The following is a 20,395-nucleotide window of genomic DNA, read 5'->3' as shown; positions in this document are numbered from 1 at the left end:
TCAGGATTTTTGTTCAGCGTACGTCGCAAGGAGTGGAGACGGGAGAGGGCTTGAGCACGGTTATTTGGAAGGCGAGGTCTAGGTGACCTGAAAGGTAGAGGGGCGATCCAACTGTTTTGCTCGTCTCTCCGGCACTCTGCCTGCATGATCTCCAGAAAGGTCTCATCCTCAAACGACATGGCTGGTTTGTTATCGTTCTTTGTTCTCTCAAACACATCTTGTCCAAGTTTGTCTTTAGCAGGGACACCAGGAGCAGGATTGCAGGACAGATGGGTTGTGGTACAGTTCCTGCGCTCCCCGCCGTAGCCTGCTTTCTCTTTAACACTGACGTGCTTCTGGCAAGGTGTCAGAATGGATGGTCTTCCATTTTGCAGGACGTTGGTCTTGAAGACAGATACAGTGGGCTTGTGGGCACTGTCGATGCAAACTTCTCCTACTATAACCCACCCTAAATCCAAACGCTGGGCAAAGGGGGAGTCGTGGGGCCCATTAATTTGTTGTCTCACCTTGTGGACACGTATGAGGTCTCTCCCCAGTAGGATTAAAATCTGTGCGTCAGGATCGATCTCTGGGATGTAAGGCTCCACAGATTTCAAGTGAGCATGGGAGCGAGCAACCTCTGGTGAGGGGATTTCTGATCTGTTGCTCATAATCTCATTACATTCGATGAGTGGGGGTAAGTCCAAACACACGTCACCATTCAATGCTTCTATCTGAAAACCGACTGCCTTCCTTCCAGTCATTTCAGTGGTTCCAGCACAGGTCCTCATCAGGTAAGGTGCGAGGCTACCATGGACATTGAAGAGCTGGAAAAACTCAGATTTGGCCAGCGAGCGATTGCTCTGGTCGTCAAGGATAGCATACATTTTGACTGACCGTTCTCGTTGTCCTTGAGGGAATACTTGCACTAAGCATATCTTTGCACAAGATCGCGCTGGGAGACCTTCTCCACAGACCTCAGTGCACCTAGAAGTCACCTCTGGAGGAGAGCTGTTTTGCTGCTCTTTATCTGATTCCGTTGCAGGAGACATTGTAGATGAGCGGTTAATGTCTGGGTGTAAGGCTGTGCAGTGTTGATTACTCTCGCAGTCATTGCATTTCAGCTCCACTGGGCATTCTCTGGCCATATGAGTAGTAGAGCAACACTTGAAACAACGCCTGTTTTCTTTCAGTAGTTTCTTGCGTTCTGTGAGTGGCTTCATTTTAAAGGCTCTACATTTCTCCAGGGGATGAGGTTTATTATGAAGTGGACAATACTTGTTCTTGTCTGTCTCCGTTCTGTGCGCTGAGCTTGAATCTCCTGTTGTTGACACATCCGTCTTATGCACAGATATAGCTGTCTTCCAACCATCATGCCTTGCACTGGGCCGTTCATTGCGATACTGAGTCCGGTTGCTGTTTGTCAAGACAAAGCTAGGATCATTTCTGGCTTTCGCCTGGTTCCTGACAAAGTCGGCGAAGAACGAGAAGGGAGGAAAGCAAACCCTGTATTGTTCTTTGTAATGTGAGCCAACAGAGAGCCATTTTTCTTGTAAGCTTGGTGGCAGCTTTTCAACGATGGGGTTAATTCCTCGAGGTGTGTCAAGGTAGCTCAGCCCAGGTAGATATCCGTCCTCTTTAGCTGAGAGTAGCTCCATGAGCAGGTCGCTAAGTTCTCTTAGCTTAATGTTTTCCTTTGAAGAGAGACGAGGAAAGTTGTCAAGCCGCTTAAATAAAGCACTCTCTATGACTTCGGGGGTGGCATAACACTCTTGTAGTCTTGTCCATGCTAACTCAAGTGCAGCTTTAGGGTTGGTAATATAGACAGCACGTAATCTTTTAACATGTTCAGAGGACTCCTTTCCTAGCCATTTTACCAGTAGATCCAACTCCTCACTGGCTGTTAGCTCCAAGCCCTGAGTGGCGTTAAAGAAGGAGGACTCCCATGCTCTGAAGCTCTCAGGGTGGTCATCAAATTTCGTGAGACCTGTGGTTACCAACTCCCTGCGAGCGAGATACTTAGCAAAGTCTATCATGTCAGCAGATGGAGCAGAAGAAGAATCTTGTTTGTCGTTCTTTGGACAATGGTTTGTATAGCTTGCATTTCTGTATGAAGGAGAGCCCTGCTCCTGATAGGTTTTTAAGGGAGACTGGGGGTGCTGACGGTGTGAGCTAGGATGCTGAGGTGCAGGTAGGTACTCACTCTGCTGTGTCTCTCTCGATGCCGCCAGCATGACATCACAGTTGTATGCAGGGCTTAACACAGGGGCTTCGTGCATTTTTAACTGTGGTATTTCTTTGAGAGAGGGAGGTATATCTGGAGGGGGTGTGGCAGGTTTATAGCTGGCCTGAGACTGATGTTCCAGGTATGCCTGAGTTCGTTGTCTTATTATCTGAGGAGAGACACCACTCCTGGCGCTGCGCATATCCTCACATTCTGTCCCTGCTGCAGCTTCTAAAACTTCAGCCTCTGCATTGGCGGCAGCAGCTGCTGTTTCCAGTCCTAGAGCTTCCAAATCCACTTCTAATGTAGCTTTTTCCAAATCCAATTTGGCTCTCTGTTTTTTCAATTCCAACTCCCTTTGTGCAAATGTGGCCCTGGTGCGAGCAGCTTCGGCTTTGGCTCTACCTTTAGCAGCAGCGCTGGCTACTGAAGCTTTGGAAGAAGATGTGTACTTAGAGCTGGACACTGATGACCCTTTTTCTTGATCTGTTGCATGGGCTTCCATAACTGTAGCGAATGAAACCTTCTTATATTATGGCTTTTTACTGTACTGTTCTCTTTATGTGTTCTACTTCCAAAGTGTTAACATAAATAAACAACCAGCCAAACTCCTTTTCAAGAGCCAGGAAGAGAGCGTCCTTGCTCCTTTAATGACTTCTTAACAGCAGGTCAAGTCAGGATGACATATTGAACCGGAGTAAAACTAGAAAGAAAAGTACAAAAATGTGCTTAATAGACTGCTATGACAGAAATATGTAAATATTGTAAATAATGTAATATCTGCGATTAACTATGATAAATAAGGTGTACAACAGGCAAGTATAAACACTGTAAGTAACAAAGACAACATATCAAAGTATGAATTATGACAGCAAAGTAATCTTATAGGCTCACACACAAAGTTATTATACATGAACAAACCTACAAAAATGTCTGTCAAAAGTCATCAATATTAATCATCAAACATGTAATGAACATCCACAACTTACAGCCATTGCTTTCTGAAGGATTCGCATGGAAGATTGCGCTGGATTAATTAAGAGAAACCTGACAACTGCAGTCATGCTCTATTCTCTGTTTTCATGCCCTCACTACTTCCTACTTCCTGTTTCCTGTTTCTTTCCACCTTCAAAGTAAAAGCTCAACCAACTTTTTTAAGGAAATAACAATACAAATACATTTTAACAATTAACTTAAACTCTTCACATATTAAAGACATACAGGGCAGAACACTTGTCTTCTCCCTCTCACTGTCTCACATCATCAGTTGAAGTCCCATCTGCTTTGGGCCATAACTGTCTAAAATGAATGAAGGACAGTTGACATGGTTTTGTCTTCGGCACTTTCTCCCCTTCCTCTTTCCTTCTCTGCCCTCTTTTCTTCTGAGGCAGTTAGTAACACAGTGAACCACAGACACACACATGTGTGTGAGTGCACTCTCCTTACTCTCTCTCCCTTCTGCACCCTGCCTGTCAAGTGTTATTTGGTGCACTGTGGTTTATTGGCTTGGTTTTGTTGTGCGGCGAGACAATCGGAGCAAGGTTTGGATGGAGGAAGCTGATGAATGGTGTTCCCTGAGCCGTACAAAGCACCCTCCTCTCTACTTCATTGATGTGTTGATGCGACTCAGCTGGCTGCACAGAAAGTTTGAACTGTATACTGTTGTGGGCTTACAAGCAGACAGATGCACATGGACGCTCAGCACTGAAAAGGGCCTTTTATGCTTTTTTATAGTGTCGATCCCTCTCACACTCACTGCTTTTCTCATGGTCTTTCTACTCTTGTTCTCTCTCTCTCTCTCTCTCTCTCTCTCTCTCTCTCTCTCTCTCTCTCTCTCTCTCTCTCTCTCTCTCTCTTTCTCTCTCTCTCTCTCTCTCTCTGCTACAGTACCAGTGCAACATGCAACCATTAGACAATGCATGGAGGTCACAGAGACAGGCTTCTCTGTTTCAATGGAAAATGTATTACAGCAACATGGTCAACATGCCTGGGTAACAACGGGGTAAAGGGGATGAGAGGGGTTCAAGATTACAGACAGAAACACACACACACATATTACAGTTAGGTTCAATTGGAGACTTGGTGATATGGTGAGGCTCTATGTATAGATTTTATACAACACAGAAGTTATATTTTCTGCCATTGCAAAACAAACAAGTCATCAACTAAGCACTCACTCATCTGTCACAGCTGAGTCCCCCCCCAACCCCATGCTTCTATCTCAGAGGTGACAATCCCTCTCAGTTATTTATTCCAACAGCATCATTCAGTTATGTGACCTGGCCCGCTTGCATTCACATACAGCAGGACAGATCTCACTTTTAACTCACAGAGACAAGAGAAGGCTTTCAACTCTCAAGACATGAACACCATCAATGTAACGCAGATACATACGATAGCTTAGTGGTTTTCGGAAGATATTTTGTGTCACACCGGTGCACTTTGGATTGTTATCAGTCAGTGACACAGAATGGCTAGTCTGACCATGTTGTTCCGTTTCCACTACATGCGCTTTCTCAGGGACAGGAAGGGTCGGCTGACTATGGAACCATGGCAGAGAGACAACAAAGTTGGTATGTGGTCCCAGAAAAAGTGCTGTAGAGGGTATACTGTATTTAAAAAAAGGGAATAGGAACGTATATGTTTATGTTTTTTCGGCCACTTTTCATTGTAAGTTTGTCGAAAAAGTCTGCATGTAATGGATTTGCACCTTCTTGTTATGTCAACACTTTTATATTAAGATAATGTGTTTGCCACAGCTTGAGTGCTAATGCATCTTAATGAAAGGAGTTTTAGTTGCTGGATCATGACTTTTTTACTGGCCTTGCTTTTTGAGCTCCATGTCTCGTAAATCCATTTTTAAAGCTTATCAGAGCTTTCCTCACAATTTAGAACAATAACGGTAATCCCCCTTGACTTTTCCTTTGAGAGACAACAAAGAAGCTTAATTTCTCTCTAGGAGTAAACAGTGAATGAGCTCTTTGTTTCGTTTCCTCAGCTCAAAATATGTTGGCTCTAGTCAAGCAAATGTTTTGTGAAAGTGGATATGCATGAGTATTTGAATCAAATTTTGCCAATCTTATAAAAGATCATTTTTCTTAATTTCAGTCTTAAGAAGATGTTGTTTGAGTGTTTTTTTTTAGTTTACTGACGTCAAGATGGCATAAAGGTTAAAATAAAAAAGCTCTTCACATGATTTTAAATAAATGAACTACTATAAATGAATTACTACTTTGCGCTTGCTTCAATAAATTCATTCTTTGATAGTGGTTTTGCATCTAGACCCCCTTTTTTTAAAAAACATTCTAAAAAAAATACTGTACCAGAAGATCATAATAACTCAAAAGATGAAATTGAAATTTTTTTTCAGTGCTTGTCTCATAAGGTCTGTAAATACTCACTGTAGTCTTGCTAAATACACATGTGGAGAGGATAAGTAGGACATTATTTACATTAAGGGTCCTAAGGTGCCCCAGTGCAAAACCTCACAGTGACCATCAGAGTCTAAGTCAGAGAGAAGATTACAACCAATCATTATTAAAGCCCATTTGACCCGTAAATCCACCAGTGACAACTGTTTGGCTGGCTTAACTTTTTTTTCTCCATGAGTAGCTAGCCAGACACACAGGGGAGAAACTGTTCAATGCAAAGCAACACTTGTCACTAAATCTTGTTAGGGGAGGGGTTAGTGACATGGGGGGACACAGCAAAGAAAAGCCAGTTGGTGAAGGCAAAAAGAAGCTGGCATTGCCTTTGGCTTTCTGCAGCTCAGTGGGTGGCAGGGCGTTGGCCAATATATGGCACGGCTGTGGTTCAGTTGCCTCTTCACCATACAACAATGGAACGGTTAGAAAGCTAGAACTAGTAAGTCGATAAGCGCTGTAGACCCGCGCGGGTCTTAGTGTAGGCCTAGATTGACAGGGACGTTTCGATGCTGGTTTTGGTTTACAATGGCAGTGCTGGATAACCACAGCTGGCAATACGCCCAGGCTGGAAAAACCCTGATCAGACTCTCAGGTAGAGTATTCTCAATTGTATATTTATTCTTTTGTTTTTCTCTGAAATCTTAGTTATTCATCAAAATAACACCAAAGAGCAAGGATGGATTGCTGTTTAAGAAAAATACTTTTTTTTTTTTTTTTACTGTAAACTGTTTTTTGAATCAATGTGACTTCAGCGCTCAACAGATAAAATATAACAAAACACTTGGGAATCTCCCCCCTAATAAAACTGACCAAACTGACAGTCTGCAGCTCTCTAAACTAACTGCGGTTTAACCGCCTCGTTCTACTTCTTCTTTTAACCTATTGTAGTCACAATATTGATGCTGTGGAAATCAGTGAAAGACTAGTTGAATGTTGCTAAATGATAGGATTGTACAGCAGCATATGGCATGGTCCATGGACAGGGGATATGTTTCAGGTAATTTATAATGTTTATTTTGTGTTTTTTCTACTTATTGTACCCAATAACTGCCTTTATCATGTGTATGCTTATCATAAGTTATGACTTTAATTTGTTGACCATTTTGAACATTTGTTATGTATGTGTAGAAACCACAGCCCTCAGTGGCGGAAACATAGCCTATTTTAGGGAAAGGAATACTATTTTCATTTTCATTTTTGATTGTTTTTGTTTCTGTTGTAGCAGTATTCCATTGACCAACAAGTTCGGCATTGCACTCCATAACAATAGTATGTAGTGGAAAAAAAAGTTAGGAGAGTGTGGATGACTGAAATAATAGACTGCAACTCACCCTCTGCAAGCTTGTTTGGTTTCCTGGACAAAGCAGTATGGTAAAAACATGCATACTTGTGAAATGCCTGGTGCATCGCAGCTGCATTATAACAATGCCCAGGAGAACAAAATAACAGGAACACCTCACAGTACAGTACAAAAGCCTTGCAATAAATAATACTTTTGTAAAGCATATAATGTTTATTTTTCTTGAGTCTGCTTTTGGTGAGATCCAAGTTTTGGCATTTTTGGGGGAGTTATGCATGCAGTGAATGTTGCTGAGGCTGAGCAGTAACCTCTGTTTTTCTGTGATAGTGTAGTTTGACTGAATAATTTTAACACATATTATACATGAATACATTTTGTGTTTGCAACAGATTTGACTCAGGCAATGACTATGTTATTTCATGTTGGGCTAAAGAACGACTGTAATGTTAAAATCTCTATAAAAGCTGCCGTATATGATAATCTTGTGTTTGAGAGAATCCAGGATAGTATGTAGACACAAAAGGCTCCTATATGCATGTTCTTCAGTTTCTTTTTATACACTTTACCTCCATAAGGCATGCATGATGTGTCGTGTTTTCAGTTTCATATATGGGTCATTGTGTTTAGCTTGTGCTGTGCTACACAGATACAAAACTGATTTAGTCTCAATGGGATATAAATAGAAAAGAAGGTACTTGCAGGGCATACTGTACTGCTTATATTTACTGATATTGAGGCTAAAAACAACACCCTGCTTAAACAGTTTGTAAGCCTGTGCTGCTACAGCCATGTTAGATCTGTGCCTAATGATGAAACAGGCCAAAACACAGGACAGAAAATAAACTAAAGACCCGTACAGTCAATAACATCAGACCTAGCTTGTACCCACCCAAATTCTCTGATCAGGTAGCTAGAAGATACTACGGCCATCACTTTCATAAAAATGAAAGTGTTCTTTTTTTATCCTCCCTTGCTCAATCACCAAGACTTGGTGCCTGCAGGGGTAATGAATGCAGATGTCTGAGGAGATGACTGCTCTGAGGCGATTACGTGAAATAGCGCTATTTATCATGAGGACAGCACTGCAGAATGAGATCACAACAAGGCAAGCTGAGCGAGGATTTATAAAGCCTCCGGCATAGTGTAATTTGGAATATGTTTACCAGGACCTGGGACAAAACGTGAAGTCATGGGGCTAAATTCTTACTTATTATGATGACTATTTAATCAATTGATTAATCCTGTCACTTGGGACAGGTGAATATTCTGTCTGCATACAGGATCTTTTCACTTTTATAGTTAGATCAATAGAAAGGTTCTTCAGCAGACCCCATAAAAGCTACAGTATCAATGCTTTCACATAGTGTCCCAGTAGGCACTTTTCAAGGAAATCAAAACTTGTCATCCAGTAGATGATCATCAAACTTTGTTGCAGACTTTGAAAACGTAAGACTCTAAGACAATAAGTTGTCCATTTTCACAAGGAGAAATTATTGTTATGACAGTCTTTTTTGTTTAAATGCTGGATAGATACAGAATGGAGTTGTGGCAAGTCGATAATCACTATACAAGAGCTTCCAATCAAAGAGGTGTTGCTTCAGTCTTCTCTTCATGATGCTGCCAAAAAGGACTTGTGCCTGTCAAATGACTGTTGGTGTAGCATTGACTCACATTTTTCTCATCCTTTCAAATTTAGCCATGTTGCACTGCACGGACAAAAACCTCCATTAAAAACGACAGCAATAAGTACTGGCAAGTGACACAGAGGGTTGCCAATAGTGAGGCCTAGAGGGACACTAAGTATGTCACAAGTCAATAGAGTCAACAGAGGGAGGGGAGAATACAGAGACAGAGAGAGACAGAAATAAAGGGTTGTAGGACGTCACAGTAGTTGAGAAACACAAAAAAAAAAATAGAAAAGAGGAGATTTGTAAATTATACACGGAGGAGAGGTTGTTATTCAGGCTCACTGAGGTGTGAAAGAAATAGAGAAACAGCTGTACCACTATAATAAGAACACATACAATACTTATATTCTGTCAAGGTTTATGACAACCTTAACCAGATTACAAATGAAACAAATACACACACAAACAGTCACATGCATTTCCTTGTTTATATGGCATGCATTTATCCCAACGCTGCCTCCAGCTTGTGTGTGCTGTTATGTGTGCATTTCATCTTCTAAAGTATGTTATTGTTGTTGCTATTACTCCACACACATGCTGCAGCACTAAAAGTGTAATTTCAGCAATGCGTGGGGTGTAATGTACAGCAGTGTAGTATTGTGATAGCACAGCTGTAAGGGCACAAGACAGTAGTTCATTATACATCATTAAAACTGTTTTGATTGTGTCCTCTACTGGCCTCACAAACGGCTCAGTGAAATAGCCTGAACATGCTGGTTACTGTTACTGGCATGCATAATACTGCTGACCATTGTTTATCTTAGCATTGTGCCTTAGCTGTTCACACTCTGTACTAAATAAGAGTTATATTTAGGGTAGATTAGATTTGTTGTACTCAACAGTGTGGATGATTTACAGAGCTTCCTGTTCTCTCTGCTCAGCATGATGACTTGTACCTTCAGAGAACGCTTAATCCATAAGATATGTTTAGGTTTGATTCAATCTGTCATCCCTAAGGTTGTGTTGTGTTATGCTCAGTTATAAATTATTTCTACACATGTGGGCCAGCAGTTGATTTACGATTTGTTTTTAGTGAAAGTGTGGAGATATTTGTGGGAATGTGCTGAAACATTAAAAATAAAAACTCTCACTGTTCTTTAACAGTAAAAGTATGAGTATAGGATACAAATTAATTAATTCATTAATTCATTATCCTTAACTGCTTATCCGCACTCGGGTCATGGGGGGCTGGAGCCGATCCCAGCTGATATTGGGCGAGAGGCGGGGTACACCCTGGACAGGTCGCCTGACTATCGCAGACTATACGATAGTATGCAAATTGCATATTTAATTATTATCTTATTGTTTTGGCACAGTACTTGTTGACCCATTCCCCAAGCTCACATTTGCATATGAACGGAATACATTTTTTGTTCAAAGTGATTGTGTCTAGTGGTGAAATGATTAGGCGATTAACAGAAAATTAATCAACATTTATGTTACAAAAATGACTAATTTCATGAAACTAGATAATGACTAGATTAATGAAATTATGATATAAACCATTAGGAGCTGGTATAAAGCTGGTCAAGTGACCCCATACACTGCTGCTTCGCTTAAACAAATTGCAGGAAGAAACATACACTTCTTCAGTGGGGGGAGGCATTGTTTGAGCTAAAGGCGGCACACTGCACTTACACATTGAACATTTATGCACAGTGTTCCATGAGATTAGTTTTCCCATTTGTTATGACTTATTCATACGCTTTTTTGCTGTGCTTAGGGGTTATATCCAGGTCGAGGGGTTGCGGTAGGAGCAAAGTGTTATTTTTACTGTAAGCCACACTGTAACAACAATATGAGAAACCCGATGAAAGTTGAGCTCACCACAGTCCCCAGGTCCCCTGCCAGCTTCGGCTGAAGGTCACAGAACTGTAGTAGAGTAGAGAGCTGCTAGAAGTGGTTTTGTATCTGAGGAGAACGTGTGTGTGCTTGTGAGTACAATATAGGGAAATAAATACATGAAAAGGATATATTGTTGGGAAAAAAAGAAAGATGGAGAAATGGAGCTAGAGGCAGAACAAGAGGGAGATAGAGCTCTAAGCTGTTTATCTTATCACTTTGTTGCACCGGGGCAACGCACGCTTGCGGTTATTCTAGTCAGAGTTGTCACACAGGGGACGTGACAAACAACTTGCTTGTAACAGCCCATCATATAGACTGGGCTAAACACTGAAATTGCCCACACCAACATGAAGGGCAATGGCAGCCTAATATATATTCACACTAGGGGTTAAGCAGAAAAAGTACACAACATGGTAGATACAGGATGAGAGTAGTAAACAGATAAAATTAAGCAATGGTTACAGAGCAAAAAAGCTGAATTGAGTCATTTGGGTGAAATAGCTAAATAATCACAACTTCAGATCACCATAAAACTGAAAAATCCAGCAGTTTATTTTATGTTTGACCTTTAAGTGCAATTCAAAAGAGCTCCTATTGGCTGTTTTCAAAAGAATCAACAAGACTTTTCTCAACCACAAAAAGCTGACATTCTGTGTTTCCTTCCACTTCTATCAAGTTAAGTTGGATCTAAATTGTTGAAGATCAAAACACAAACTCTAACAACACCAAAGTGCAGAAGAGATTGTTGGTATTACTAAAAACACCAGCTGTAGACCCCAAGCCATTGTTGGTAGATATTCAGGGCTAGAAGTTTCCTGGAAGACACTGATGTTACTTTTCTTAGAGTGAGATATTGATTTTGTGTTGTGCTGGAGTGAATTCCCTCGTGGATCTACATTGGCCTGTGCCCTGCTTTCTGTCTGGGTTCTGTTAAGTTTCACCAAAAAGCTGATAAAGTGGCACATCCCTCTCCAAGGGTGCACTATTCTTAGAGCCTCGCAAAGGGTGTCAGTCACACTTCTACACAGTGAAACACAGGTCAGAACACAGGCACACACACACACACACACACACACATATAACACAAAGTTACAAATATATGCCTACAAAGACTCACACGGGGATAAACATGGCCACATGCATTAAGGCTAATGCACACACTCTCTAACTTGAGCAATGTAATGACTAAAACAATCCATTTTCACACTTCCTCTGTTTCAACACTGTTCCCAAAAGCTCCCCACATTGTAAGCCAGTCCAAGTTAGGCCTGACTGAGCCAAACCAGGCTGAGTAATGTGACAAATGCCTCCCAGTTCTCTCTTTTCACTGAAACTCATAGTGAGGTTCACATACTGGGCTCTGACCCAGAACTGAAGTATGAAAGAGCCATCTGAAATCCATCACAGTGACATGCACTTTAAATCTTCATATAGCCGACACTAAGTTCAAAAAGGGCTCACATATTTACAGCTGTGATTAAAGATAAATAATAAGCATTGTTGCATATGAAGGATTACTGAATGGTCAATGCTAGGTGCACACCATTGGTATAAAATGCATTTCATAGTGATTACAGCTCTGAATGTTGCCATCTTACCACAGCTACCATCATTGGCAGCTGGAATGCATGTTATCAGGTTTGTGCTGTGGCGGTCAGCACAACAGCCAGGGGAGCTTTACTGTAGTATTTGTACTGTATTATGTACCAATCTTTTCTGCTGTACTACATATACAGCCTAGCTTGTAATTGCTCTGAGTTTGAGGTTACGAGGTTATGAGCCAGAGGATTGGCATCATGCGGCGTGCCAGGCTGTGCAGTTGCACCATGCACAGTCTAGCCTGTGGTCTAAAGGATTGGAAGCAAAGGGATTGGCACAATGCACTGAGGCCGTCTGTTCAAATGCGAGACAACACGAATATGCAGTTGTTTTCATTTTTGGGTCATGAATTAGGGTTATGATGCTTGCAGGTGAAGAAAGTGGTTGTGTTTATCCCTGCATATGTTACAATTTTGGTCAGGGGTTTTTAAACTCTTTCCATTCTGATCTAAACTTAGTGCATTCATTTTCCATTACGTCTCATTAAAAGCCTCTAGAAACAAGTCTGTAAACCAGTTTGGATTCTAAAGGACACAGGATGTTTTCAGTCTGTGGTGTGAAGAATTGGTACAAGGCACGAACACAATCCATTCTGTAGTAGTGCATTCAAATCAGCATGTGAGTGTTTTCAGCCCGGAGTTTGGAGGGCAAGAGCAAATGGATTGGCACACTTGTCCTGCTACACAGCAATGTGAATTTAAGGATTTAGGGCAAAATCCTTATGGAGAGACAAGAAGAAGGGCTGGATAAATCTGTGTTGCCGCCTCTTGCTCTCTGTCTGTTCACCTCTGCATTCTGTGGTTGTGTGTTTTACTAGAATATCACTGTGAAACCAAAAGGGTTGGCTGATGTTGAGCTGCATAAAAGCACACAATTAGATATGTTGTTGCCATTACTGAGCCGAAAAAGTTTGCATTAGTAATGAATTGGGCAAACTCTAACATTAATTTGGATCTTAGCTTTGGATTGAGCAAAACCTGACTGTACATCTTATGTCCAGTGAATTATGAATGATAGCCAATGCTAAAAGCTGTGCACAGTTGTGGGAAAAATAGTGTCCGTTTGATTCCAAGTTCTGTATTTCTTTGGCAAGAACAGATGAGAAAAATCTACTGTATGGCCTTTTCTTGCAGTATTGCCCTGCTTTGGACACTGCTATTGCATATTTATTGAATTGAAAAAAAAGCAGGGACAAAACATTCACCACTCTGCCTCACTATGTAGTGGCAATTTAAATTCACAGATTTGTTGATTCTGTGATGTTTGAAAGCTGTTGTCATACTACCGCAATGCTGATGTTTGCGGTCTAGACAAGGCGTTACACTTTAAGATGAAAATTTATTGTATATTAAGCATTCTGTGTTGTCAAGCCACCCCAAGCGTAATCATACACCATTATGACATACTGTCAATTTCTCTTTGATAAATGTATCCACAAGATATCTACATTACTAAATCTGCATAGAGAGAGAACAAGTGCCCATGTTTGTGTGTGTGTGTTCCAGCCTGTGTGCGTATGTGTGAGGAATGACAGACTGTCATCCGCTTCTCCTGCATTTTTGTCTAAATGATCTGCAATTTGTCATGTATGCAATAATCTCCTCATCTTGCAGTAATCACCTTGTATTTTCTGTTACTATGCCGATATCCAAGACAGATGTGTTTGACTGTGCACTGGAGAAGAAATTACATTATTCCTATCTTGTTCATTTACCTGCTTTGAATTCTAGATTTAAAAAATGTATTATTACAAAAAAACTAACTGTAAAAATCTTATTCCTTGGACGAGTGCTATGCATTTCGCCTCATTTTACAGGGCAGTGAGTGCGGGCTGCCAGTAAAATGGATTGCTCTCATTATGAGTGTGTTATGAACAAGCAGTCTGTGATTGAAAAGCTTTATTTCATGCTCGGCAGACTTGTAAATGAGGGGTTGTGTGATGTGAAGAGAAGAGATTGTCATGTGTTCTGGTGTGTTAGTATGTGTAGCGGGAGGCGATAATGGGATTCATGAATCACAGTGTGTAGAGTAATACTTTATTTCTCTGGGATATTGTATGCTTTATTGCTGCATATAAACGTGACGGGAAATGAGGAGAGGCTCTGTGGTTCAATGTGTACTTGCAAGGTTTTGCCTTTCGTACTGTGTTGACATCATAAGTAATGGGCCATCACACCATGGAAGCAACTTACTCTTCAGGAGTTGTTTATATTTTGCTGCTCTCTGCTTTTTATGATCATAAATTACAACACTTCATGTTGAATACTCCAAGTTGATATTCAAAATCCAGTGTGGAACTTGTGTGACAGTCACATATGTTTTTAGCTTTCTGCAGCCTTCCATATAAAACCCAAAGAGCATGTTGGTCCAGTCAGACTTGGTTTATTGTGGTACCAACTGCAGTTTTAGCAGGGCTGCAGCATTATAACAGAGGTGAGTGTTTGCTGTGTGCCAACGCCAGTATCTTACATAAACCAGCAAAGTGAGAAATATGTCTGGGCACACTTGACAGGAAACACACACATGTGCTAACTCACAATGCGCAAGAGGAGTATTGTTTCTTTTTGCTTGGGTCCTGTAGTGCTGCTCTTCAATGCTCACACCAAAACACATTTTGATAACTCTGTTTTGAACATCTTTCCAGATATTTCCATGCTCAATCTCCTTATCCGGTGTGTGTGAGACAAATAGAAGGTGGCTTGCATGAGAAACAGGTGCAGTAGGTTATAAAGACACAGTCAGCAACAGAGAATTAAATCATAAAAACTATGAGTGTGGATTGCAAAGGACTCACTCAGCTGTTTAGCCTTTTTCTCTCCTCTCGCCAGCCATGGGACAAGAATGAAACCATTATTGCACCCTCAGTTCCATCTAATCTCAGCTGGTTGTGACATTATCCGTGAGTCAGGTTGTGTCCAGTGTCCAGATATTACGGGAGCCATTTAAACCTGTAGGAGTTATTTAGCCATCTTTCTGTCTTTCTGCAGTCTCCCGTCTGTATTATTATCTGTCTTGCTGTGCACTGCAGTTTTGTCTGTCCCCATATTCTTCTCTTTGCTATCTCACCATAGTCATTATCAGCCTGTCTCTCTGTTGCTGTCATTTAATACCACATATTTTGTGTTTGTCCCTCTCCATTTCAGTCTGCCTTTGATCCACTTAACTTCTTATCTATCCATCCATTTTTGTAGTTTTCTGCCATTTCCTCTCTTTATTTTGCATTCTGTCACATCTTTTGATTTTCCTCCATACCCTCAAGTTCTGACTCATTTAGTACCTGGAATCAGTCATAAGTTTAATGATACTCATATTAAAAAATATCTTCATTTTACAGTTTTGGTCCATGCATATATCAAGCTGCGGGGTAAAAAATATTCCAATTTTGTGAATACTCAACATTTAGAATCATGACAGACTTTTATTTGAGGGCATTCAGTTTGTTTATGTGTGTGTATGAGTGCATGATTAAGCACTCTGTCTAGCCTCTATCTAATTAGCTCATTTCCATTCGTAGTCAGAGTGATTAAATGTTTATATTCTAACTGTCAAAGCAGCACAGTGTTTATGTAAAGTCGTTGCTCTTTCCTACAGTATTTGTCTTCTTTTTTTGAACTCTAAGCTCTGTTTACCAAACAGCTTATAATTTTCATATTTTCATCTTTTTTCCCTGGATGACATTCTTTATGATTATGATTTGCCATTAGCACGCAACTTCAAATACTTGTTCCTCATGTGCTTATGTAAAGTATATTTTGTGCGTGTGTGTGTAAATGTGAGAGGGATGACTCACAGCTAGAATGAGCGATATCTGATGACATCACCAGCTAACTGCATCTGCAGAGAGGCGCTGCCCCCCCACACACACACCTCCTCACTCGCATGCACTCATATATTCCGTGGTCAAAGCTGTCAATATCCAGGCGGATGTCTATTTTTTATTAGCTGCCCGATCATAGATTTCAGCTATAGATTATAGTGCTTTTCGTGCTTTGAATTCTGCATTTCCATTTGCTGAATTGTAATAATGACGTTGTCCTGAATATTATTATTTTTATTATTATTATAATGATTATTATTTTAAATTGACAGTCATAAAGGCACTCATTATTGCAGTGATAGTTAATGTTAACAAAATAAGAATATACTGGTTTTGGATGAAAAACATTTAATAGGAATCATTAGAGAAGTTAAACTGGGGAAATTAGGGGAATATGGTATGATATTTGACTGTATTTCACATATCTGCATTACCGTGTTGAGCTGTCATCGCAAGTGACTGCTCTGACACCCCAGAGCATTAAAAATCAGTTGGTGTGTCTCCGTGTGTTTGTGAGGAGTGTGCTAATGGTAGCCCTCCTGAATATTATTAAATATCATTAACAGTTTAATAGTGTGGTTATTTTTTGATGAAGGGTTGCTCTACGTACAATGCAATGTAATGAACCTTCCTTCTTTTATTCCTTGGTATTAACCAGTGTGCCATCTGTGGAAGAGGAAAAGAAAAAAGAGTTGACATTTGAATAACATACTATAACAGACCAGGCAAGACAATGGTAGAAAAATCCTTGCTTCACTGAACATTTTGGACTGGAAATAGATCAGTAATTCAAAAAATAATGCAGTTTATTAAAAGGGAAGTTATAAAAACACAGTTATTTTTAATTCATGACTGTGATGTGGAGACAGTTTAATTGGTTCTGAACTAATAACCATTGTTAGACTTGATGCCATATTTTTCCAGTAACGAGACCCATAAAGTCATTCATACATGTTCCTCATTTTGGTCCACTGATGTCAACACACTAATTGAATTGACTATATTGTAAGTGCCATTTGTAAGAAATGTCACTGAACAGAATGGTATCGTCCAAGGTGAATGTTTGTATAACGTTTCCTTTCATACAGAATTTCAAATAAGGTTATTTATTTGTTATATAGCCTGCGTTTGAGAGGCTTAATGCAGTCAGCATTGATGTGTAATTTAAGGAAAGATCAAGATTGGTGTAACTGTGGTCACTCTGCAGATCAACTGTCTGTCTCCATGTGTCCATGTCTTTGGATTTTGGTTACAAGCCTCCTGCCTTTCTGACCTCCCTGTTTGTTTTCTGTGTTTCAGGGTTTCATCGCAATGAGGATATGAAAGCTATTGATGTGCTTCCCATCCTCAAGGAGAAGGTTGCCTTTCTCTCAGGTGAGATATATACTCATAAAAACTTTCATTCACACTTATTGTTAATGCAGAGAAGTCACTGTTGTTTCCCTTTATTGCTGTAGAAACATTGCTTGGTTGTTGTATGCTGATGCAAGACAAGTTTATCAGTAGGGACAAATGCGTGAATAACTTAAGTCATTAACAAAATTTCAACAAAAGCGAGTAATTCATTCCCAAAATGTTTAATTAAGTATCACCTAATCAGAAAGACACCTTTTGTTTCAGCACAAATTACAGCTTAGTTGTTAATTTAAGTATTTCAAAAAGTTCCTTAGTTATGCCCATGATTAGAATAATGACAAAGTCAACAAGATTACAAGACTTCCCAGCTCTTGTGTTTGAAATACATAGTAGTATAGATAGTTTCAAATGTGAACACATACTGTATGTCCCCCAAATGTCACAACACTGCATCTTGGGTATAAAAATCCAAGCTTCTCTTCCTGTGATTTTTACTTGTTAGGTTAATTAAGTGCACCCACTTATTTCTCTGAACTGCTTTTGACACTCATGGTGTTGGGCTAACCTTTACCCCATGAGTATTAACTGCATGGGCATGGCCATAATTGTAAGTGTTTTTCTCTGTTCATTAATAGTCAGTGTTGTTTGTTACTGCAATCTGACTGAAAGGTCATCACTTGTCTTGTCATTGTGAGACTAATTTGACCCCTGACTCTATAGTTTGACTCAGTATAATCATCACTCATTCACAGATGGTACCCATACAAATTAGCTGCTGTCATCTCAGATAACTACTGCACTCACGTTACATCTTTCTGAGGTGATATTCTGTAGGTTAGGTAATTTGTGAACTCATTATTAGCATTAGCATCAGGCTGAGCAGTTAAAAGTAAAATACATAGACTGTATAAATATGGACAATGTGGCTCCACTTCTATCCACTGGACAAAAGCTGCTGACTTGTGCATTTTGAGCCACAGTCTTCACAGTAGTGATCAGCTAGTGGAGCCGTATCATGGTCATCATGGTCCCACCTTACGAATCGCACGTCAGTCACAGCTAGTCATCATGAAATTTCACCCCCATTTTATAGCATAAAATACCTAGTTAAAACCAAGCTTATAATAAGAAAAATGAACACTTGATCTGCCAACATGGAAGGGTTGGATTTATGCCCTATTCTGCAAGCCACCAGGGGGCAGAGTAGTTGTTAGCATTCTCGCCTCACAGCAAGAGGGTTGCCAGTTCGACTTCGGGGGCGGGGCTAAGGCAAAGGCCTGGCACAGGAGTGTGTGAGGGGCCCAATATAAAAGAAACAACAAAATATTTAACACATGACAAAAAAGGTGTTACTGCCACCACTCTTCTCCAAGTCTTCCCTTAGCCGTGCTACAGTATATGAGCATTATCGACATGTGAAGCTGTTATTTAATTACTTTTATTGTTGTTTGATTTATATCCACAGGTGGCAGAGACAGGCGTGGAGGTCCTGTTCTTACCTTTCCAGCACGGAGCAACCATGACAGAATACGACCTGAAGACCTGCGCAGGCTCATAGCCTATCTGGCTACTATACCCAGGTAGGAAAAATGTACCTATAAAACCCACATCCACAGGGTTTCAGTGAAGGACTCATACTTTTTCCAACCATGAGTGTGCACATATGTATACACTGACTTATAGACCCTATTCTTAAACCTGGGTTAATTTAAAACAGACTCCTCCTATTGGCCTCTTATGCAGTCATACTTTGTGTCAAACTTTCCCACCTTGCTTTGATTTAAAATGCTGAAGCATAACCTGAGGCTACAAAGACCTGAGATGGATTTATTTTGGATTCTTTGTGAAGATTCAACCCCCCGCCACCCGCAACGCCCACCCCGACCTCTTTTCCCCCTTCTCATTTCCTCCTAACTCTCTAGAAAAAGCTACCACTACTTTATGTAGGTTACTCATTCTTTTTATCAACTCTCCTTTCTCTTGCTCTGCTAATGATAATGTCTAGTTAGAGTGGGTCTAATCAGACAAAGTGTCATGTAGATTGCAGCTTCTTTTTTCTCTTTAAGTGTTAAAAAATGTTGGCTTTTTTTCTGTGTTTCCCTGTTTGCAGGAAGCATGTAGCCACAGGATGTTTTTGCAGGCCGTACTCCACTGCGCTCTGAAGTTCTATGCATGCTGATGTTCAAGTCTAGAAACACCTTTCCTTCCCATTTGACACTTAGCTCCAGGCTATTCGTTTGGAGTCAGTTGTGATTAGCTTGGAGGGAAGCTTGCACTCCTATGTTCTGCTGCTCCTGATCCCCCCTGTGCTGCACTTTGTAGTGCTTTACAGGTTGAGTGCTTTAAGTTTTTTTTCACAGGAGAGTTTGGAGATGTGTCTTGAGGCTAGAGGTGGTCAAGATCAGTTACTGCAAAAATTGGGTCCACCTTTCTTCAGGGCTCCTGTGGGGCCCTCTGAGATGTGCAAGGAAAAATAAAAAGTAATCAAGGCTTGCATATATTCACGTCATTGTGATGCATCATTGTGTTTCAAAATCCAAGAACAAACTATTAGATAGATAAGACCCCTGGAAAAAAAAAATGTCATATGTTTTCAGAGGTGCATTAAAACTCAAAAGGGGCCAGATCAAGAACAACTCATTTTACTGAAGAGTTGCAAGGACTGCAGTGTTGTGTTCTTTATTATTGTGCTTTCATCTTTTATATTACATTAGTTGGTATTCAGTTTTAAGTGCAGGCTTAGCTGAATAAAACAGGTTCTTATTAAAAATGTATCCTGTATTTCTTTCCCTGCCACATACTAAGATAATGAGTAAGGCATCGTAGGAAATGGCAAGTAGCTTGCTCTGAATAGGAAAATACAGGTTAATTAGTATATTAAGACTTCCAGTCCTTCAAAAAGCTCATCTCTTTAAGAACTGTGTTAATAGGTGAGCCTAGAGAGGAGAAAAGATCTGACAGAGGTGGCCAGCCATCCAGTTTAAGCCTCAGAAACCACTCGGTTCGAGTGTCACTAACTCAGAAGGAGGTCAGCTTGATCTCTCTTTCTCCTGTCTAAATATTTCTTCTGTCTTCCACTTTTTTCTGTTACATCTGCCTGTCTCTCTCTCTCTCTCTCTCTCTCTCTCTCTCTCTCTCTCTCTCTCTCTCTCTCTCTCTCTC

The 20,395-nt window shown here is 40.5% G+C and overlaps 1 protein-coding gene across 2 annotated transcripts in view; it reads left to right on the top strand.

Moving 5' to 3' along the window:
- triob (trio Rho guanine nucleotide exchange factor b) overlaps positions 1–20,395 on the top strand; it is a 117,365-nt gene that overhangs the window by 28,637 nt on the left and 68,333 nt on the right. For both annotated transcript variants that reach the window (XM_059338642.1, XM_059338643.1), the window contains exons 3-4: positions 17,177–17,251; positions 18,699–18,813. In XM_059338642.1, the coding sequence (XP_059194625.1) occupies positions 17,177–17,251; positions 18,699–18,813 (190 nt within the window). The remainder of the gene's footprint in view (positions 1–17,176; positions 17,252–18,698; positions 18,814–20,395) is intronic.

Source organism: Centropristis striata, chromosome 8, assembly GCF_030273125.1.
Source record: "Centropristis striata isolate RG_2023a ecotype Rhode Island chromosome 8, C.striata_1.0, whole genome shotgun sequence".
NCBI classification, from domain to species: Eukaryota; Metazoa; Chordata; class Actinopteri; order Perciformes; family Serranidae; genus Centropristis; species Centropristis striata.
The sequence above is the reverse complement of the archived record's forward strand: the minus strand, read 5'-3'. Positions and strand labels throughout refer to the sequence as shown.